At 39.7% G+C, this 23,056-nt stretch overlaps 3 protein-coding genes across 14 annotated transcripts in view; 2 read left to right on the top strand and 1 right to left on the bottom strand.

Annotated features, from left to right (window-relative positions):
* Positions 1-3,623, top strand: part of NFE2L2 (NFE2 like bZIP transcription factor 2) — a 35,312-nt gene extending 31,689 nt beyond the window's left edge. For all 4 annotated transcript variants that reach the window (XM_082689400.1, XM_082689403.1, XM_082689402.1 and 1 more), the window contains 3 exons: positions 81-170; positions 1,030-1,221; positions 1,895-3,623. In XM_082689400.1, the coding sequence (XP_082545526.1) occupies positions 81-170; positions 1,030-1,221; positions 1,895-3,121 (1,509 nt within the window). In that variant the 3' untranslated portion in view covers positions 3,122-3,623. The remainder of the gene's footprint in view (positions 1-80; positions 171-1,029; positions 1,222-1,894) is intronic.
* A 5,018-nt stretch (positions 3,624-8,641) lies between these two features.
* On the bottom strand, positions 8,642-18,874 carry HNRNPA3 (heterogeneous nuclear ribonucleoprotein A3). 8 transcript variants are annotated; one of them, XM_082689409.1, is made up of 11 exons: positions 18,702-18,874; positions 16,662-16,784; positions 16,427-16,573; positions 16,138-16,348; positions 15,785-15,874; positions 15,608-15,700; positions 15,448-15,528; positions 14,424-14,564; positions 13,195-13,317; positions 13,011-13,083; positions 8,642-10,235 (listed from the first exon to the last, which is right to left on the bottom strand). In XM_082689409.1, the coding sequence occupies exons 1-10, from the start codon at positions 18,771-18,773 to the stop codon at positions 13,031-13,033; spliced, it is 1,134 nt and encodes a 377-aa protein (XP_082545535.1). In that variant the 5' UTR covers positions 18,774-18,874; the 3' UTR covers positions 8,642-10,235; positions 13,011-13,030. The 8 variants fall into 8 exon arrangements, with proteins under 8 accessions (XP_082545535.1, XP_082545534.1, XP_082545533.1 ...); XM_082689408.1 differs by having other exon boundaries at positions 8,642-12,918; XM_082689407.1 differs by having other exon boundaries at positions 14,421-14,564.
* The window catches only part of LOC309843728 (uncharacterized protein), a gene marked incomplete at its 5' end in the record, with an annotated part of 94,673 nt that continues 90,428 nt past the window's right edge, over positions 18,812-23,056 (top strand). For both annotated transcript variants that reach the window (XM_082689414.1, XM_082689415.1), the window contains one exon: positions 18,812-19,076. In XM_082689414.1, the coding sequence (XP_082545540.1) occupies positions 18,812-19,076 (265 nt within the window). The remainder of the gene's footprint in view (positions 19,077-23,056) is intronic.

A 23,056-nucleotide genomic window follows, 5' to 3' on the forward strand; every position in this document is an offset into this window, starting at 1 on the left:
GTTTGGTTAACTGTATTGTAAACATTGTCTGACACTGAGCAGTCTTTTTCTTCTTTGATGTCCCCTTCCCTTTTATCAAGGTTGCCGACATTCCCAAACCAGAGGCTTTGTACTTTGATGACTGCATGCAGCTTTTGGCAGAGACATTCCCGTTTGTCGATGACAATGAGGTATAGCATTTGACTAACACTGAAGCTCCCCAACTAAATTTAATATGTCCTATAAGTGTGTCTCCATTAAAAAAAATATTTTAGGAGGAAATTTTGTCGAAGAAAATTTAGCCTACAGTTAACTTCACAATTTAAAAAAAAAAAAAAAGCAAAAAAATCAAATCCCTACACAATACCAAACCAAAACCACTTACCCTGCATACCTAGAAGCATGGATCTGCATAACCATGGAAACAAATAATCCACTGGTTATAGGTACTTAGAAATAAATTTTGGTGGGGCGCCTGGGTGGCTCAGTGGGTTAAGCCACTGCCTTCGGCTCAGGTCATGATCTCAGGGTCCTGGGATCAAGCCCCACATCGGGCTCTCTGCTCTGCGAGGAGCCTGCTTCCTCCTCTCTGCCTGCCTGTCTGCCTACTTGTGATCTCTGTCTGTCAAATAAATAAAATCTTTAAAAAAAAAAGAAAGAAAGAAATTTTGGTGAATAAAAAGCAAACCTGGTAATAAACCAAGACTTGCTCAGTTAACAGTTTAATAGTGTATGTGATTGAAGCCCTGTACTAGGTATTTTTACTGAGAGATACAAGTTAAAACTTCAAGATTGTTACTTATTTTGAAATTTACCTTCAAATGCATAGCATAAAAGAGTTAAAACTAGTAAATGAGTCCATCTGGAGTCAGTTGGGCAGGGGAGAAAAGATGTGTTTTCGTTATGTAGAAATAGGGGTCATAAGTGGTTCTAACTAGAGAAGCACAGAACTGTTAGCCAGGTCCAGTGTAAGGTGTTGTGATGGGGCCTGGGAGTTCTTCTTCAGTGTTGCCCGCAGACTCACGTAGATACATGCTTGGTCAATTTTAGGTTTCTTCAGCTGCGTTTCAGTCACTTGTTCCTGATATTCCCAGTCAAATGGAGACTCCCGTCTTCGTTGCTTCTAATCAGGCTCAGTCATCCCCGACTCTCCTCGTTCAGTCAGTCATTGCTGATCTAGACAATATGCAGCAGGACATTGAGCAAGTTTGGGAGGAGCTATTATCCATTCCAGAATTGCAGGTAACTAAGATCTACTGTTAGAAAACGCCAAAGACACTCTCATATTCGGTGCCTTTAAAATAATTACTGCAGTTATTTACATGTCACCGACTTAGGGGAAGGATTGGAGGGGGCTTTTAAATCCGTCGTAGGAGAGCCGCCCAGTTCCCTACAGCATGTGACTCTTTCGGGGTTGGGAGTCTGAGCCCCACGCTGGGTGTAGAGGTTACTTAAATAAATTTAGTCACGAGGGCTGTTCGTGCTCACTTCCATGCACTTTAATTAAGTGGACTGGATGTCTTGAGGAAAGATCTGGTCTTTGTAGGACAGAAGTCTGATCTAGGAACTCTGAAAATAATACGTATGCTTAGACATAAGAATCTGTCAAAAATGGGAATTGTCTGAATTACAGAAGAGCCTGGAAAGAATGGGGGTGGGGAGAGAGTTTACCATCAGATGCAGATTATCCGCTATTAAAAATATTTGCCATTAGGAACATCTAGACGGCTCATCACTGGAGCGTGTATCTTGGATCATGGGGTTGTGCTGTTCAAGCCCGATATTGGGGGTAGAAATTACTTCAGAATAAAATCCTTTAAAAATAAATAAATAATAAATATTTGCCATGAGATATAGATTATTAGCTATTAAAATATTTAACCTGATTTACATTTAGTAAAAATTTCTTTTCCAGTGTCTTAATATTCAAAATGACAAACTGGTTGAGACTAGCACAGTTCCAAGTCCAGAAACCAAAGTGACAGAAATCGACAACAGTTACCATTTCTACTCATCAGTGCCCTCACTGGAAAAAGAAGTAGGTAACTGTAGCCCACATTTTCTAAGTGCTTTCGAGGATTCCTTCAGCAGCATCCTCTCCACAGAAGATTCCAGCCAGTTGACCGTGAACTCATTAAATTCAGATGCCACAATAAACACAGATTTTGGTGATGAATTTTATTCTGCTTTCATAGCAGAACCCAGTAGTAGCAACAGCGTGCCCTCCTCTGCTACATTAAGCCAGTCACTCTCTGAACTTCTTAATGGGCCAATTGATGTTTCTGATCTATCACTCTGTAAAGCCTTCAATCAGAACCAGCCTGAAAGCACAGAATTCAATGATTCTGACTCTGGCATTTCACTCAACACAAGTCCTGGCATGGCATCACCAGAACACTCGGTGGAATCTTCAGTCTATGGAGACACACCACTTGGCTTCAGTGATTCAGAAATGGAAGAGATAGATAGTGCTCCTGGAAGTGTTAAACAGAATGGTCCTAAAACACAGCCAGTACAGTCTGCTGGAGATACAGCCCAACCCCTGTCACCATCTCCAGGGCACAGCGCTCCTGTACGTGATACCCAGTGCGAAAACATGCCAAAGAAGGAATTGCCTGTAAGCCCTGGTCATCGGAAAACCCCATTCACAAAAGATAAACATTCGAGCCGCTTAGAGGCTCATCTCACAAGAGATGAGCTAAGGGCAAAAGCTCTCCATATCCCATTCCCTGTTGAAAAGATCATTAACCTCCCTGTTGATGACTTCAATGAAATGATGTCCAAGGAGCAGTTCAATGAGGCTCAGTTGGCATTAATTCGAGATATTCGCAGGAGGGGTAAGAATAAAGTGGCTGCTCAGAATTGCAGAAAAAGAAAACTGGAAAATATAGTGGAACTGGAACAAGATTTGGATCATTTAAAAGATGAAAAAGAAAAATTGCTCAAAGAAAAAGGGGAGAATGACAAAAGCCTCCATCTACTGAAAAAACAACTCAGCACCTTGTATCTCGAAGTGTTCAGCATGCTCCGTGATGAAGATGGAAAACCTTACTCCCCTAGTGAGTACTCCCTGCAGCAGACAAGAGATGGCAATGTATTCCTTGTGCCCAAAAGTAAGAAGCCAGATATGAAGAAAAACTAGATTTGGGAAGATCTGACCTTTTCTGAGCTCTAGTGGGTTGTTTGGGGGGGTTTTTTGGTTTTGTTTTTGTACTGTTATACTAAAAGCTCCTACTGTGATGTGAAATGCAAAAATATACTTTATAAGTAATTCTATGCAAAACTGTAGTAAAAACTAGTATAGAAAATAATAGACTTTAAAAAGCATTAAAATAATTCATCAGTATGCTGAATCAGTAGTTTCACTTTAACTGCAAACTTCATTTCTTAGAACACCATTTGGGCTAGTTTCTGTATAAGTGTAAATACTACAAAAACTTATTTATACTGTTCTTATCTAATTTGTTACATTCATAGATTTATATGATATCTGGCTAAAAGCAAATTGTTGTAAAACTAACCACTATGTACTTTTTTTATAAATACTGTATGAACAAAAGCATTTTTTTTTATATTAAATTGTTTAGCTCTGGCAAACCAATTTAGTTGAAAAGCTGGTACTAATAAAGGAATATTACCGTTAAGTTCTTTGGAATTCATTTGCATTTATTTAGTTATTTTCCAGAACAGTAACACACTTACCATATTCAGGCATTTTGCATTTTCAAAATGTTTCCAGTCAGTGAAAATATGACAAGTATTTTATACTAAACTTCTGGTTCCAGAGATTATAAAGTATATCAAGAAGGTATTTTCTTTCAATAGCAAGTACCTCTCAACCAAGGAAAATTTATTCATACCAGTGCATGTTTGCCTACCATGTGCTAGATATTTTTTAAAATACAAAGGACACAGTGGAAATCCGTTTTGTTTTGTTTTTTTAAGGTTTTTATTTGATAGAGACACAGTAGGAGAGGGAATACAAGCTGAGGGAGTGGGATATAGAGAAGCAGGCTCCCTGCTGAGCAAGGAGCCTGATGTGGGGCTCAATCCCAGGACCCTGAGATCATGACTTGAGCAGAAGGCAGACACTTAATGACTGAGCCACCCAGGTGCCCCAAAATCTGTTTTTGAAGACAGCAAACTTTACACATGCCAGGATTAGGAAGGCCAGTAGAAAGGATGCACTGTGATTTAAAATAGGGTTGGAGGGGCATCAGGATGGCTCAGTCAAGTGGTGTCTGACAGCATTTCGACTCAGGTCATGATCTTAGGGTCATGAGATCAAGCCCTGTGTCAGGCTCTGCACTGGGGCATGGAGCCTGCCTATGATTCTCTCTCCCTCTCCCTCTGCCCCCATGCTAGAATAAATAGGGTTGCAAAGAAGAAAGGCCTTACTGAGATGGCAACATCTGAAGGTGAGGGAAACCCATTCTATTAGCTAAAAAGAGACGGCAGACAAGACACCAAAGTCCAAAGGCTCTGAAGCCTATTTGAGACAGAAAAAGGACTACATGGCTGAAAATGGAGAGGGGAGAGAGAGGGCAGGTAGAGTATAATGTGGCACAGAACCCCTAACACCTTCATGACGGCTTTGGCTTTTACAAAATGGGGAGCTATTGTGTTACGTTCCCTTAGCCTTATGTGTTGAAAAAATAGTCTAGAGGGTGAAGATGGGAGCAGTTAGATGAATGTGAGGAAGCTGTGAAATAACTCACGTAGGAGGGATAGTTTTGTCTTGGTCTAGGGTGGTGATAGCTGGAATGACAAGGCACTGGATTTGGTAGGTTTCAAAGGTAAAGAATTTTCTGATAGAATGGATGTTGGGTGAAGGTGCACTCAAGGACCTGAACATATTTAAGAACTGAGTTGCCCCGAGATGAAGACTGGTTAGAAGGGAAGTCTAGGTGGGAAAGTCTGTTCACTTTAGGACATACTGAAAGATTAAACATAAAAGACAAAGTTAAGGCCCCACAAAACTATCTGCAGGCTGTCCAGTAGACCACTCAGCATTGATTCACTGTTTCTTCATCTAATCTGTCTTACGTTTTTATTGTGGGGAAACTGAATCTCAAGATTCATCTTGAGTTATGTACATTTAGAGTTAAGTACATGTGGATTATTCACTGAATCCTATTAATCCCTTAGGAGTGATACATGTAGAGGTCCGCAGGCCCTAAAGCCAGATTGGCTGAGCTTGCTGCCACCATTTTCCTGGAATGATCTCCAGTAACTCAAAGCACATAGGCTCACTTCCTCATCTGTAGGGCAAGTATTGAGTTACTACACAGAAAGTACTGTGCCTAGTTCATTAAGCACTCTGCAAATGGGTGTTTTCTTATTTTCCTTATTAGCCTTACTAGAATGCCTTTTAGCTACTAGTGAAAGAAACTGAAGTCAGATTAGCAAATTAGAGAATCTGACTCAAAGGTCAAAGCTCAGGGTTGAAAGTGAATTCAAGAACTAATGGGTGTATCTTAATACTCATTCAGATTCTGCCCTGGTCCTCCTCCTGCAGTCAAGTATCTCCTGTAACTGGTGGTGTTGAGATCCTGGAAACCTTTTTTCCAAACTCAACAAAATCTCAGGATCTTGACAAAAGTGCCCCACCCTTAGACAAAATTACAGGTGTGTGAGCATGTTGAGAATGTGGCAGGAGTCCAAAACCAGCAGCCCCACCTGGAACGGGCTGGCACCTAACAGGAGTGAAAAGCACTGCCAGGCAGACTGCAACAGACTTCTAGCCAGAGAGCAGTTCATTAATTCAAGTAACCATAGTTCTTTACAGTACCTGAAAAACTGACTTTGAAGTACTAACCATACTATGCAGAGTTAGAAACCCCAATTTTAAATACAGCAAATCCTAACCTCATGACAAAATGAAGCCAAGTGTTCCTCTCCTCATCTAGACTTGAGTCCACCTGGACTTTTTAGTGTCCTCAGATTAAGTATGGCAATCCAATTGTTGAAATATTAGACTCGTTTTAAAATCTGTACCTATGCCTTTTACACTGACATACGTCAAGCATTCTTAGAAACCTTGGCTGAAAGATACTGCATTTATTATGCAAAGAAACATCTTGCTGAGATTTCTCAAGGCCAGGTTTTTTAGGGAAGGGGTGGCTTCTCAACTTGTACTTCTCATACCATACTTGTTTCTCAGCCTCAAAACATACACAGAATAATTCTCATTCCTATTTTAAAAATACTTACCAGGGCAAGTTCAGTCTTCAGTTGCATTTTATACTTTTTGAGAGCTGGAGAATTTAAAGATCTCAAAAACTTTCACCGTTTGTGGAGGAAAAAAACCTCCTTAAGACATTGGCATAACAGGGACCCCCCTGGGTGGCTCAGTCAAGGTCAAGCATCTGTTTTCCACTAGGGTCATGATCCCAGTGTGCTGGGACAGAGCCGAGTCGTGCTCCTTGCTCATTGGGGAGACTGATTCTCTCTCCTCCCCACTCGTGCCCCCTATTTCTCTTGCTCTCAAATCTTAAAAAAAAAAAAAAAAGGCATAATTAACCTTGTCCATTAAAATTTTAACTATGCTTGAAGATATTAAGACCGTACCCATAATTATTACCGAAAGTATCTTTAGGGACCATGGGCCAGGTAACAGATTAAGTTCTTTAAACCCACTATCAGATTTAACCTTCAGGCTTAACGAGGGTAGGTATAATCTCCATTTCATAAACAAAAAAAAAATTAGGTCAAAACAGCCACTAATCTGGACAGGATGTCAGAGAATTTTGAACCGAGTTATTGACATTTAATGAAATTGAACATTTCCTTCAATATTAGAACAAATCACACTGGTGCTTTAACGGTTATTAAAAATCCTTACCAGCTGCCTGTTATTTCAGAATACCATTTATGCATCACAACCTCAAAATCCAAAGTCAAACCCACTAGCCTTATTTAATACTTGAAGCATATCCTACTAAGTTAAACTTCGTATATTTTGATTACTCCTGGGGAGAGGGGAGGCATCTTACGCAAGCTCCAGGCCGAGCAGAGCCCAGTACAGAGCCCAACAATGGGGCTTATCTCTCAACCTGAGCTGCAATCAGTTTGATGCCCAACCAACCGAGCTACCCGGGTGTCCCTTGATTACGATTTTCAATGTAATGCTTAATTCTACATATTTAATGTATATAAAACCACCATTCCTAGGGGTCTGTTGGCATCACCTAACTGCCTAAGTGTAGCATGCATAAAAAAGAAACCCCAAGTAAACTTGCCAAAGCTCACAAAAACAACTTCTGTATTGAAGTATTTTACTGTTAAACTTGATTCCAAGAAACAAAAACCTAACTGAATTTCTAACCTATTAAGGATGTAAGAGACAAATGAGATTAAATCCAAATAGAGCACCTATCAGTTCTTTTCCTAAGTATTTTGAAAAGCAAAAATTTATTCAACATTTCTGTCAACAATGCAGACTAACGATGTATTTTGACATCTAGTGTAACGTTACACTTGATTTGCCCTTGTGATTATAGGCCCTTGTAACAACAATGGCTATATACATGGATTAGGTGACACTTAACCATTTCATACCTTAAAGCTGCCAACACCTTGTACTTAACTTTATCTAAATTTATCAGTAAATTAGTCAAGTTGAGTATCTTGGGCAAATTCCTATATCCTAACTAGCTTTCAGTATGGTGTTCACTTAACCTTTATCGCTTGAAAGGCAGTTCAATACAATCTCTAATTACTGGTCTTTGAAAAAAATCTAACCAAAAATAGCATCTTTTGCCTATTAATCTTAACCCCTTCCCAATCCTTGGTACTTTCTATACAATCCTAACTTAAATCAACTATAACATAGGTCCAGTTTTTGCAAAACACTCATCTCTAAGATTTAGTCTATGAATACATGAAGATTCCAATGTTTTGTTGCCTGAATATCATTTTCACTCTGAAAGACAAATTTACTTCTTTTGGTAGAAATTAAGTCCACCCTTGCTGAGTTACTTTGGAAGTCAAATATTAAAACAGGATTATAAAGTACTTAAATCTGCAAAATATGAAACCACTGCATATATTGCATTGTGATCAAAATGTGTTGCAATCCTAACAGCTCAAATTCCTCACACAGCTTCAACTGTATTTAATATGCTATTATTAACACTAAGAATCTAAATACTTGTGCTATAGTTTTCCTAAAAGTCACAATTCTCAAAGCCCTTACAGTTGATCACTTTGCTCTTATCACCTTTATTAAAATGCACCACTGCAGTCTGACAAAATTTCATGCTTTTTCCTCCCAGCCCATCATACCACAGTAGACTCAAGCAATCCACTGCCTTGGATAGGGCTGGGGAGAGGAATTCATCCAACATCTGAAACCCTGTCCCCATCTCTTCCCAAGTATCCGTAACTTTGTATTTTTTCTCCAGGAAGTTCAGATTCCTCATCACCCCAACATCTCACCTATTGGTATTCAAGACTTATATCCTTAAATAATACGCTTTTGGTTTATTTTTCTAACATGTACTTCTAGTGTCGTGTATTCATTTTCCACTGAATAGAATCCATGATCTTTAACTGCTATATAAAGGATCATTCCAAGTTTCCTGTTGTTATTTTACTAATGTAATATTCACCTAGTGTTTAAATCACATCAACACTGTGAAGCAACAAAACAACACACACATTTCTAAAAATATTTTAATGAAAAAGTTATCTTTCTGTAAACATCTCATTATACTACAAATGAAACATTTGAATCCATTACAGACCACCTCTTAAGTCTTAAAAATCAGGATAAAACATTGAATTTAGAAGTAATCTTGAATATTATATAGGCTAACAATCCTTACTTCACCCCTGCATTAACTTGCAAATCATTCAACTACTTGTGACATCAATTACTGGAACTTTGAGAGACTGTCCATAACTAGAAATGTTTCAAGTTGTAACTTACATAGTGGAACTCTTAAGAAACAGGCTCATTTCAGTTGTTCAGATCCTTAAATGACCTGGATTACCCAATTTTCTTCAAGATTTCAGTGTGTATCAGGTTTGTTGTTTTTGAAAAAATGTAGCGTGGGAAGCAGTAACATGTGAGATGGCTTGACAAGATTGATTGAAATGTTTTCCTCAACCATTTCCCCCTCCTTAGAACTTTTTTTTTTTTTAAACTGCTACTATGATTGAAGAGCACATTTTCAGGAATGACAATGGAACATTTAAATAAAATCAATTTATTTTGCAAGAAATGAGATGGACTGTAAAGAAAGAACAATGCCTTTTAAAAAAAATGTTTCCTATCTTAATGTCACACTACAACCACTTAGTAAAAAAAAAAAATCATCAAAATACTATTACCTTCTTCAACACTTCTGCGTAGAAATTCAATCCTGATTTAGGTACAGATAGAGCCAACCAGTCATTTTCCAAGAATAAACTCTGGTGAACTAAATCTACTACGTATGAACTTTATAATTTAGAAACTGCTTTAAACCTGCCCAAGTGTTTGCCCCAAACAGGGCTTGAACTCATAAACCCAAGCAAGAGCTGCATGCTCAACTCTTACCAACTGAGCCTGCCAGGTACCCCTCAAATCTCAAATTTTAGTAAGCCCTTTTGGGGCAGCAATAGCCCTTATGAATAATCACTAACTGATATGAATAGTAACTGAGGAATATTTTAACTGTTCTTTGGGAAATCTTTTTAAAAGGGAATAGCATAATTAGGCCCCTACTACTTCTGGCTAACTGGTTAAAAAGAACCAAAAATGCACCCTATTCAAGTAATTCCCTGAATTTACAAGCAAGAGAATTGGAGGCCACTTGAATGAAGACCATTTTTCAGTCTGTATCGCCTGGCAATTTTGGAAGTTCATTCTAAGGGGTTTTACATAGAATGAGGATTGGCAGCTTAATGCTTCTTTTACAAGTGTCCTGCTTATTACCTTACTCCTCTTATCAAAAACTAACTTTATCCTAAAGACACCAAGAATAAATCATATACATGGAGCCATAGCTGACTCAAGATACTCATGGTTGTTGCCAGGGCCTAAAACTGTTTTCTGTTTTTAAAATGTGTTGGATGTGGTTCTCGAAGTTATCAGCTGAATAATTTTGCTAGTGTACCTAAGTTTGAAAATATGTAATATGTGTTTGTAGGGAACAAATGGTGTCATCCGCTTTTACTGTGAGCTACAAACCTTACCCAGCCAGAAACCTTCGTATTTAAGATGGTAGGAAAGACATTCCTCATTTAGGCAAGAAGGGTTCTCATTCAACCTGCAAATCAAAAAGATTACTCTTACCTTGCTTTACAAAAAATTACTCTTTAATTAGTGAAAAAATTCAAATTCAAGCCTTACCTAATGCTTATTGCCCTTCCTTGCAGGTCTAAATGCTAGACCTAGTGACTGTGGCAACTATCTCTCATTGATGTTCCAATAGGCGAAGAGCTCCTTCCTGCTAGACTTTCTTCGATATTTCAGTTGTAATAAGCAGATTTAACTAGCTTTTGGAAAGTTGCTCACTATCACCATAGTATCTTATGCCTTCACTTCTCTGTAGTTGAAGCTCTTGCTGCTGCCTTGTCATTCTTTATTTATGCTGACTTGTCCATACTCAAAAGGCTGCTGAAGTCCTGTCTTAGTGAGTCTCCTTTGATCCAGACTGTGCTTAAAATGCACACCTTAGGTCCTTTAAAGCTGGTTAAATCGCTCTCCTCATGGCTTACTTTTCCACACTGTTCACAAGAACTAAGCTAATACAACTTATAAACAGGTCACATACACAGATTTCACCTGCTTATAGGTTGCAAACATCAACTTACTGAAAATATTTTCACTATTAAACTAGTTCCAGAACATAAAAAGGTTGTTAACAGTACAATTAACCTCATATGCCATTAAAGGATACTGTCAAGGTTGTGTCAAACAATTTCACAAACATAGCAACAGGAAATGTTAATCTCCCCCATTCTTTCAACCTTTATTATATGAATAAAAGAACTTGAGACAATTTAGCTCAATTTTAATAAAATGTTTCCCAAGCAGTACTTTGACCAGGTACCCAGGTTTAAGTTATGAACATTGACAGTGTCCATTTATATAACCACATTTGAAGTTGTTAAAGACTTAACCATTTTCTAATATTAGCCTATTTTCTACACTGCTTATTCACATATGTCCATTAACAAATGGAATGTTGTCTGTTACATTTATTGGTTTGTGAGTGTTTTCTGGAAAACTGCAGTATCTGTGAAGACCGATTTCCATGCTGGCATTGCATGCATCCAAATATTAATAATGCACAGAGGCACAGAATTAGAGCAACAAGAGAGCATATTCAAACACTAGCACGCCCCATTCCCCTTTTTATTGCTTGTTTTGCTTAGTACTTCTGAAAACAAAAATAATCTTGAATTCAACGTTCAACTGCCAAAGAAAGGTAACAGCAGAGCACATAACTTAGGGCTCGAATGAAATCGTAAGCACTAGCTGGCGCGAAACAGTAGACATTGGTGTTTATATATGACCTTATCTGAAACTCTTCTCAACCAAGGTCTTCCAAACCAAACTGTTAACTCATACCGACACGATTCAGGTTCAACCATACACATGGAGTAACAGTGTGTTCTTTTAGATTTTAAGTGAGCAAGAACTCAGACTATTCAACTTTGAATTCAGGTGGGAAAGTGAGAAGCTTGTACTAAGCAACTGTGCTACACTTCTACTGCAGTGAAGTCATTTATGATTTTATCTAGACTGTCCTTGGTTTTATCCAATAGAGAGGGTACAAACAGGAAAGCATGCCAGCCAGTTAAGGGTTCAACAACGCATGATTTTTATTCTCTTGCTTCTGAAAGCTTGTATCAAAAAAATATATATATTAAACCAAGGAAAATAACCGAAGATTTATGGGCCTCTTGTGCTTTGAAAACGGGAAGGGGAAAAAAAATGGTAGCCACTAATTTGCTCAGACACAGCACGCTTAGTGGTCCTGTATTTTTAAATTTTTAAGAATGGTTTTTAAGTGAAAGGGAAAACATCCACTGCCCCTTTCCAGAATTTAAACAAAGGGCAGTAGACATTCTTTACACCCAAATAAACTATGGCAGTTCACATGTGACCAAGGTGAATGTAGAATGGAGATGCTCTAAACATGGCTAGGACTCTTAGCAAAACTAACACACTAAAATCATATGATTACATTTTGAAAGAAAATGCACAAAAACCAAATAGAAATTTTGAGATTTTTTTCATTTGAAGGTAAATCTTAATGCTATTAAATTCACAAGTATGCTAATTTAAATACCCAATTCTATTTATCTAAAACACACATTGCAAACATACAAATTATCTATTCTCTCCACATGTCAGAGCCCATTCATTTCATGGTTTGGAAATGCAGAGAATAGATTCCCCTTAAACTGCAAGTCAGCAGGTGTTTCTTTACAGTTAACTTTAGCAAAATTCATACAAAATAGTAATTAACAATGATCTTCTTTACTTGTTAACTCACAAGGAAACACCTTCAAAACTGCATTTTGTTAAAGTTTCTGTACTAAAATGTAGAAAAACTGAACTACACAAATATTGAAAAGTTAAAAATTCCTTAATTTTTTATTCCTGGTACCACTACCACAATTTACAGGGCAATATACCTGATGTAATGAAAAGAAAAAGAAAAAGACAAAGCTACAACAGATAAAAGACCTCAGGAATGTACATCTAATTGACACTACATTGCATTAATCAATAGCTGCACTTTTTGCAAACTGTGGCTATGACAGTCCTGAACAAGAAGGGTTTCCTGTTTAAGCTGCAGTAACTTTTCTGACTATGGATCATCGTTCCTTCTGTGGCAGATTTTTACAGTTCCTCTAATGCATTTGGGACGACTGTCTCAAAGTAACCTGCAGCTTTCCTGACAACTCCTCGCTCTCTCTCCTGCTAAGAACTGTAGCCTGTTGAATAATACAGGATAAAAAAATTATTACACTCAGTGAACAGTTCCACATATTCTTTATCATCATGATAAAATTTTAAAGATACCTACCCTTTTCTTCTGAAAATTTTTTAGAACCTTCTGCTACCATATCCACCACTTCCACCACCAGAGCCATAACCACCTAGAAATACACAGGTTTTTAAAAAAATGTATTGTAAGTTTTTAATTAAGAAATCAGCAAAAATTTTTAACTAAAAGGGGTAGGGGTGGGGAGGCGAAGAAAAGTACTTACCACCATAGGGACTGCCCGAGCTTCTTCCACCAAAACTGCCCCCCTTCATGGGTCCATAATTTGATTGCTGTTGTCCACTATAATTTCCAAAATCATTATAGTTCCCACCGCCACCATAGTTACCTGAAATTACAAAAGTTTTATTGGGGTTAACCCACACAATTATTTTCTTCTTTTTAATATACTGATTATTACCTTTCCACAATCATGGCATCACTCTATTACAAGGCGACCCTTTGAAAACCATATACAGAGGTACTGACTCCAAAAGAGTACCACTAACAGACTCAGGCATTAAGTAGGAAGAGAGGATATAAAAAGATGGTCCAGGAAAAGCATATATACAGGTAAGTGCCATCTTTCGTCCATATCAGATGCCAACACCCTAGCACACATTCTTGCCTTCATACCACTATCATCTATACCTGACCTGCTCTAATTAGGACCAGCTCAACTTTTCAGTGACGAAGAAGGTATTCTAAATTGGCTGTTAAGAAAATTTTTCTAGGGGTGCCTGGCTGACTCAGTGGGTAGAGCATGCAACACTTGATTTGGGGGTCATGAGTTCAATCCCCACGTTGGGCATATAGCTTAAAGATAAATGTACCTAGGGGGGCACCTGGGTGGCTCAGTGAGTTAAAGCCTCTGCCTTCAGCTCAACTCATGAGCTCGGGGTCCTGGGATCAAGCCCCACATCGGGCTCTCTGCTCAGCAAACAGCCTGCTTCCCTTCCTTTCTCTGCCTGCCTCTCTGCCTACTTGTGATCTGTTAAATACGTAAATAAAATCTTTAAAAAAATTTTTTTAAATAAAATGTACCTAGGACATTAAAATTCTAAGTACTTCTGTCCTGAACTCCAGACCACACTCTATTCATTTCAATGTGTCTGCACATTCAATTTATACTGTTCCCATTTGTCCAATTTAAGTGTGCAGAATCAAAATTCTAGCAATCAATAAATTACAGAGAAACATCCATTCAATTACATAAAAACATTGAAAAATTGGAAAGATGTTGAAAAATTACATAAAAATGTATGAACATAAAAAATGTGTTCATATTTTACCAATTTGCTAAACAGCCAGCAAAGCAAAAAAAATCAGTTTAATCATTCATCTTTTTAGTATTTTCTAGTATTACTATTTGACCAAATGTTGCATTTTAACACATTTTGAAATGTTATGAACTATAAACATCTTGAACATATAAAACAAATGAAAGCTTACCACCTCCAAAATTTCCTCCTTCATTGTAACCATCATATCCTCCACCACCACCTCCATATCCACCTCCTTGGTTTCCATATCCTGGTCCACCACCACCATAGCCTCCTCTACTACTATAACCAGGACCACCACCATAGTTGCCACCTAAGAAAAATGGAAGTCACACAAAAACATCAATGTGTTAAGTTACTGAACTCTAATTTATATTACAATTGGTCAACTTGGAAATAAACCAATGACTTAATTTAACACTCAAGACTAGTTAACACCTCATTAACAGAGCATCAAAAACCTGGGCTGAGGACGCCTGGGTGGCTCAGTTGGTTAAGCCGCTGCCTTCAGCTCAGGTCATGATCCCAGGGTCCTGGGATCAAGTCCCACATCGGGCTCCTTGCTAGGCAGGGAGCCTGCTTCTCTTGCTGCCTCTGCCTGCCACTCTGTCTGCTTGTGTGTACTCTCTCTCTCTGACAAATAAGTAAAATCTTAAAAAAACAAAAAACAAAAAAAAAAAAACCTGGGCTGGGGCACCTGGGTGTCTGACTCTGTTAAGTGGCTGCCTTCCACTCAGGTCATGATCCCAGGGTCCTGGGACTGAGCCCTACATGGGGTCCCTGCTCAGTGGGGAACTGCTTCTCCACCTCCCTCTGCCTTTCTCCACCTCCCCTGCCTGTGCAGTCCAAAGCAGCAGCAACAGTGGCAGCTGTGGGACAGAGTTTAAGACGAATGCTTAAGTATCTTTCCATACTTTAAAAAAAAAAAAAAATTCTAGTTTTTTGAACTTTAAGTTCACTAATAAAGAAAATGGTAAACTATCTCGCAAGACACAATTCAGCTCAAATGCTAGTACAGTAAATGCTACTGGCCAAAAAAGGAACTAGCTAATGTTATGAGTTTAAGGGGGGAAAGTCTACTTTAATGTAGTCAAGCCATGCCAATTATAACTGAAATTAAAAATATAAACAAATACGTAACTTTCCATTTAGTATAGAAACAAAATCAAAACATCAAATACCCATTAAAAACTTACCATCACCTCCAAATCCATTATATCCACCATCACCTCCTCCATAACTACCTCTGCTGCCACCACCACCACCACCGTAGCCTCCTGAGGAAAAACAAGGTATGAATTAAAACCAAACATACAACTCACCAGTAACTTCAGGTAGACACAATCACCCTCTTACCTCTTCCACCAAAGTTTCCACCACGGCCAAAGTTACCACCACCTCCAAAGTTCCCTCCACGACCCATGAAGTTGCCAGATCCACCTCCACGACCTTTAAACAAGAGAAAGGGAGAGCTTTAAAAACCTTACAAATGCCACTCATACCTATTCTATGTGTATATATTGTACTACTCACCTCTTTGTGATCCAGCAGACTGCATTTCTTGTTTAGAAAGGGCCTTTTTCACTTCACAATTATGCCCATTAATAGTGTGGTATTTCTGAACTAAAAATTTTTTTAATCAAACAAACAAACAGAAGTTATTTGATGTTTGGAAAAACATATCACTACATAACTTATTAAATATCAAGAAAGTAGTCACTTCAAGAATGAGGGAGTGTTCCAGAATGTCATTTATGAAAACTGAACCACATGCTTTATAGGCTATTAAATGCAATACAAAATGATAACGCAATCTGGCAAATCTAACATAGCACAAAGGGAACTTTTCTGTTTTCTCATTCAAGTTCCAGTAAGTTTCTACTTACCAACAATTTTATCAACTGTATCATGATCATCAAAAGTTACAAAAGCAAATCCTCTCTTTTTTCCACTCTGCCTATCTTCCATAACTTCTATGGTTTCAATCTTGCCATACTTTTCAAAGTAGTCTCTCAAATTATACTCTTCTGTATCTTCTTTAATACCACCAACAAAAATTTTCTTCACTGTTAGATGGGCACCAGGCTTTACAGAATCCTACAGATTAAAAAATTAGTCAAAAACCAAATTCTCCAACTATCTCACATATTACACAGCGTAATATTATGAAAATACCTCTCTAGAAACAGCTCTCTTTGGTTCCACTACACGCCCATCAACCTTGTGTGGTCGGGCACACATTGCTGCATCCACCTCTTCAACACAAGAGTAAGTCACAAAACCAAAACCCCTGGAACGTTTTGTTTGGGGGTCTCTCATCACCTATAAAACAAAATTTTAAAGTACTGAAATACATCTGTACAGGCCCTACACCCCTTAACAGCCTTTTTTTGTTCCTTTAGTAACTCACCACACAATCTGTAAGTGTACCCCATTTTTCAAAATGTTCTCTTAAACTATCATCTGTAGTTTCAAAGCTCAAACCACCAATAAACAGTTTTCTCAACTGCTCTGGTTCCTTTGGATCATGGCCCTAAGGAAACAAATACATTTCAATTATTTCTTTTACCAGGTAAATTGCTGAGATACACAAGTCTTTAATCTGCTACAAATATTTAATAAACTCAGTATCAGATTCCTGTACCATTAGCACTGTCCAAATAAAAACTGGAGTAAGACCACACACTGACTGATGAAAGGTACCCAAATACCAAAAAAAATCTACACAGCCTTACAAATGCCAATATCACTCCAACTACATTTAAGTCCAAGAAAATTCCACAATCAAAAGTCCCTTAACTTTGGACTACAACTAAAGCATCTGGAGACAAATTATTTTAGTAGTTGCTACTGACAAACTGCTCTTTAAGAAAACAAAGTGCTGTAAAAGTAGTGTTCCATCCATACCATTTTTCATGTCTTCCCTCATCAACCTACACTTCAAACATTTAATGTTAAACCACAAAACTGAAGTATGTAACTTAAAGGTTCTGAGCAGCAAATTTTTAAAAAATCCATCACTTTCAAGCATATCAAGGTTAAAACAGGTATTCCTCAATTCAAGGCTAAACCAGCACTCTTCCCCCACCCCCCAAAATTACAAAAAGACACCGACCAGTATCTTGATAGCTTTCTGTAACCAATCTGTTTTAGAGTATATACTGTAAAGTTACCTATTTGCACTTGTATCACATGGCAAAAATTTCAAAAATACACGGTCACAAACAGGGCAAGCTGCACTTATATTAAATACAGTATATGCTTTTTGACAATAATGGAGCACGAGAAACAGACTTTTAAAAATTAAGATACGGCCTGAATTGTTTTGCAACTGAATTAGCTCCTCAGTAAATTAGCTGCCATTTAATGCATGCATTAAGTATAGTTCATCCAAAGTCCTTAAATAAAGGGGCTCACATTTACATTCTAATGTCTTCCTGTGTCTTCCAAAGTAGAGATGTTAAGGCATTTAATATGAAAACACTGTGACATGCTAGAAAAAAAATGTTAAATGATTAATAGCCTAAAGCATCAATTCACCTGGTCTCATCGTTTCAAATCTTGGTTACTTGTAATTAATCGACAGAACACAGAGATGACAGAATACAATTATAACCCACATAAAATTATCTCTAACATGAAAAATTCAACTGTGGTTGCAGTCCTCTCAAACAAAAATCCAAGAAACTACAACCAGAGCCGACCCGCACGACGCGAAGATACGTGTAATTCTAAACAGTTGAGAAAGAATGGCAAAAAAGAAGTATTTTAAGGCAGCAAACTTTTTTAAAAATTTCGTACTGTGAACTGGGTACTGAGAAGAAAAAAACAGAATTAAAATTCTCGTCGCCTCAGAGATCTACAAGGACTAGAAACGCGCCGGCATTTACTTCACCGAAAGCAGTAGGCCGCATGATCCGAAGCCATTTGTGGCATTTTCTGCCGGGCCGCCTCCTCCCGCTTCCTTCCAATCCCGCGCTCTCTTTCCGGGCGGCGGAGCGAGGCGGCGGCCATTGCGGCCCAATGCGCCATTTCGTAACGCGGCAGCGGATCAATGTCAATGTGGCCGCCGCCCGCCTGCTCGCTCGCCCGGATGTGACTGCTCGTCCCCTCCCCTCCCCCACCGCCTCCTCCCAACCGCTCCCGCCGGGGCCCGCCATGCCGCCCTCGGCCTCGAATCCGAGGCCGCGCGGCCGGCGGGCCGGGTCCCCTCCGGAGGTCTCCCGAACCACGCAGAGCCTCCGAAGGGCCATTTGTGCAGCCGAAGAAGAAGGCGAGAAAGGCGAGGGGCCCCAAGGCGACCTCTGAGGCCCGCTCCCCTCCCCCCAACCGCCCGTCTCAACGCAGAGCGCGGGACGGCCGATCCGGTCCACCCGGCCTCCCCGCTCCCACCGAGCTAGGTCCCCCATGCCGGCCACTACCCATCAACCCCCCGCTCTCCCCCTAATACCTCCTCCCCCCGGCGGCGGCGGCGACGGCCGGAGTCGGGCTGGGGGCGACCGGGCGGCGGTTTTACCTCCATTTTGAGACCGGACTCGCCTCTTCCAACTCGAGTTCAATATGGGACCGAGAGGAAGAGGCGGGGCTAGTCATCACGTGACGCGCTTTCCGCGCGCCGCCGTGCTGGTGGGGGAGGGGCGAGTTGGGAAGGGGGCGTGGCCAACTGGGCGCGAAAAGAGAATGGACAAGCGGGTTGGCCGGCAGAGAGCGGGGGCGGGCCGGGGCGCGGGAGCGCGCGCGCCTCGCCAACTTCCAGTGCGGTACCGCCCTTTCCGCCGTTCGCGCCCGGGCTGCTGCGGTGACGTCATCTCGGACTCAGCGAATGGTGAGCGCCCACGTCTGGAGTACGCCTTGTGACCGCTCGTCACTGGAGAAAAAGGCCTTTCTCTTTCTTCTGGCCTTTTTTTCCCCTCCCCCACGTAGACCTCTCGGTATTCATTTTCGAATTCATTTCTTTCCAGTGCCTGAATAAAACCCCACTTTTCTCTTTTGTACTGGAAGGTTGCAGAAAAGCCCTCTAGGCTTCTCGGCATCTCACACGTTTCCGGTTGCCAGAGAACATTTTCTTTGCGACGCCCACTGTGAGGGCTGCCCTGAACGTTCTTGGCGACCCCGACTTACATGAATCAATTGGCACCTTGGAAAGGCCTCACAAACGCGGCTGACAGTGAAATTTCACCCTTAATGAGCTAAGGCCGACCTGGTCGAGGTCAGTTCAAGTACTCACCGAACTCAAGAAATCTGTAGCCACTGTTTACTAACTCACGGTTACTGTGGCAAGAGCTGAAGCAGCAGTCTCGCGGATTTAATATAAGGAACGATTCACAAGATTTCTAAAAGATGGACGGATAGGCTCCCTTTGCGCGAGTGGGTTTTACTTTAATGTTTCCAACTCGGTCTCGAAGTATAAGGAACGAGATAAAGAGTTAAAAACCAGAGATCTAATAATCCTTGATCTAACCAAGTAATTTTAAGTTATTCGGTCTCGCTGAGCTTTAGTTTGCGTTTTTTTTTTTTTTTTTTTAATGAAAATGGGAGTGAAATTAGGTGATCGCCGACAACTGTGAGAACTGTAAATTAATAATCCAGGGATTCATGTTTAAACAAAGGTACTGATTAAAGTGACCACAATTTACAAGTCTTCCCTGCCCTGCTTAGAAATGCCCTGTATTTTAATGTAGCAGTTTGTAAGAGCAGCTTCTTTAGATTTGATCAAGCCCTCCCTTGGAAAGATTAGAAATAAATTCATAAATATTATAAATTGCTTGAAAAAGTTTGTGTTAAGTGGAGAATGGAAAAACAAACAAACAAACAAAAAACCAAATGGGGAACGGTAGGTTTGGAGTTTGGAAAAGGGAAAACAGAGTAAGAATTTGTTGATGTTCATCTATCACTGCCAAGCGGAACAGGTGTTTTCTTTGGGAGACATGAACAAAAAGTACTCTGTTCTGCGGCAGAAACCAGTCACCAGGCCTTAATACGACTTGAATGAAATAACCCTCCAAACCAGACTCCTCTTGTTACTATGATTCCAAATCACACGCGAACCATTAAGTATTCTTATCTGGTACTCCTGATAGCCACAAACAGTAGTTAAGACGTTAAGAAAAAAGTATACCCTTAGTGATTTGTTTATACATCAAGGCTTTGTGAGTTTGATTACTGTGAAATAGTCATGCATAACTTAATCAATACTGAGTACCTAGGAAAACACAAAGTTAAAGACCTTAGGAAGATGGTATCCACACCAAGGTACCTAAGAGGTGCTTCAGAGGTGATCAAGAAGTCTGATCCTTTGACTTCACTATAGGGAATGTTTGTTTAGATGTTTCCTAACCAAGTTATTCCTAATCAATAATAACAATCATAATTTGCTATAATTTTTTCTTTCTTGAATTGTATTAAATTTTTTTTTTAAAGATTTTATTTACTTATTTGACATATAGAGATCACAAGTAGACAGAGAGGCAGGCAGAGAGAGAGGAGGAAGCAGGCCCCTTGCCGAGCAGAGAGCCGGATGCAGGGCTCGATCCCAGGACCCTGGGATCCCTCATGACCTGAGCCGAAGGCAGAGGCTTTAACCCACTGAGCCACCCAGGCGCCCCAATTCTTTTTTTCTTTTTTTTTAAGATTTTATTTATTAGAGAGAGAAGGAGGAGAGGGAGAAGCAGACTCCCCACTGAGCAGGGAGCCTGGTGTGAGGTTTCATCCCAGGACCCTAGGATCATGACCTGAGCGGAAGGCAGATGCTTTACCGACTGAGCCACTGAGACATCCCTGAACTGTATTAAATTCTTATATTCATATGAGAAATGATGGGAGATGTGATAATAAGTACTTCATCCAGGAATGGTATGTCAGTCCATTTATTCTCCTCTTTTGTCCTTCAGTAAATATAGATTCCTCTCTTTGGATTTGTCCATGTTTGTTGTTCATCCAGACTTTGTGATTTTTAGACATTAGCTATTTTTTATGTTTTTGTCTAAACTTGCCCTCCAGCCCTGCAGCGACATGGTATCTCATACAAATAGCCATGCTGGAGTTATTGACCTTGTTGGATACAGACTTGAACCTTGGCTGCTATCTATCCCTGTAATATATGAGGGGGAGGCAGGGGACAAGGGTCCTAGGGTGAGATGACGTGGCAGACACACTTAATAAATAAATTATATCAGGGCCTCTCTGCTTCTTCCATATCACAACACATACAAAAAATGATAATTTTTGCATAGCACCCTAGGTTACATAAACAAGATTTGGAAGCATTTAAGTAATGGTAAAAAAAAAAAAATTCATAGCATTATCTTTAAATTACATAGTTATAAAATAAATTACAGTGTGCTAGAGAAGATATTAAAAATTACGTTTGAATAAATCAAATTTTTCCACATTTTTTAATGATCAACTTGAACTTGTTTCTGTGAATATATTTTCATACTAGGTTCTATGGTTGAAGTGACTTTACGTAGTTTCTGATCTAAACTTTTTTTTTAAGATTTTATTTATTTATTTGAGAGAGAGAGAATGAGAGAGAGAGGGTATAACGGGGGCGAAGGGTTGGTTGGGGGGGTGAGTGTCAGAGGAAGAAGTACACTCCCCTCTGAGCAGGGAGCCAGATGCGGGACTCAATCCTGGGACTCAATCCTGGGACTCCAGGATCCTGACCTGAGCTGAAGACAGTTGCTTAACCAACTGAGCCACACAGGTGCCCCAGCTTTTTTTTTTAAAGATTTTATTTATCTATTAGAGAGAGAGAAAGAGCACAAGTGAGGGGAACAGGCAGAGGGAGAAACAGGTGCCAGGTTGTGCAGGGAGCCCCATGTGGAGCTGGACCCCAGGGACCTGGAATCATGACCCAAGCCAGAGGCAGACGCTCAATCAACTGAGCCAGTCAGGTGTCCCTGATCTAAACTTCTTAATGATAAATTTATCATATTCCAAATAATTTTCGCCATCTTTGGTAGCCCTTCTTGCCAGCCCAACAGTAATTATCAATGAGGGACTCTGATCACATAAGTGGGTGATAAAATATTTCAAACTATTTTATATAAACATTCAGAATTTACAATTAAATTTAAAGAATAACAACTCTTCCTTTTCTTTTACATGTAATATTGCAATTTCATAAGATAATGCAAAAAGATTTGGAACCCAATAGTATTTTTTTATATCTGGATTTCCACATTAAAACTAGCCTTCAGAACATGCATGCATTGTCAACAGCTAGCCAAAAAAAGAGTGCATTGCTACAAATGGTAGAAATAGCCACTACATGTTAAGAAAAATATTAAGGGCATTGCCTAGAGTTGAGCCCTCTGGAAACCCCACTCTGCCCAGGCTCCTCTTTTATCCTCTAACAGACTGCTGTTGAGACTGTGTGCTCTGCCCCTTGGATATCTGGATCACACACTCAAGAATTGGCTCCACATCTCTCTGGTCCATGATGGGCAGTGAAGTGCTTTGCATATGGATGCCCATGTGACAGACATCTCCTTGGCCATGCACATTCACCAGGACTGTAAGTGCTGGTTGTTGTCCACAGTGCTTGCTGCTGGTTTGGCATATATCCCAGACTGCTCTGCATAGGCTGCTCTAAGGAGACCTAAACAAGGTGGTTCATGGCTAGAGGTACTGACCTAGGGAACTCTGGCTCTCCCTGACCCCTCTCAACTGCCCCATTGCAGGAGAGGTCAGTTCCTTAACCCACATTCAGGACACCAGCATGCCAAATTTCAGTAGTTGTTTTGTTTTTTTTTTAAATATTTTTATTTATTTGACACACAGAGAGAGAAATCACAGGTAGGC

This window comes from Mustela nivalis (assembly GCF_964662115.1).
Source record: "Mustela nivalis genome assembly, chromosome: 11".
NCBI lineage: Eukaryota > Metazoa > Chordata > Mammalia > Carnivora > Mustelidae > Mustela > Mustela nivalis.

What these genes read in the sequence shown, in the direction of transcription:
- HNRNPA3 (XM_082689407.1), bottom strand. Translation starts at nt 18,773, where the DNA reads ATGGAGGTAAAACCGCCGCCCGGTCGCCCCCAGCCCGACTCCGGCCGT. An exon ending in AGAGAGCTGTTTCTAGAGAG is followed by an intron (nt 16,349 to 16,426) that starts GTATTTTCATAA and finishes TTTAATCTGTAG; the next exon opens with GATTCTGTAAAGCCTGGTGC. An exon ending in TAATGGATTTGGAGGTGATG is followed by an intron (nt 14,565 to 15,447) that starts GTAAGTTTTTAA and finishes CATTTTTCTTAG; the next exon opens with GTGGCAACTATGGTGGTGGT.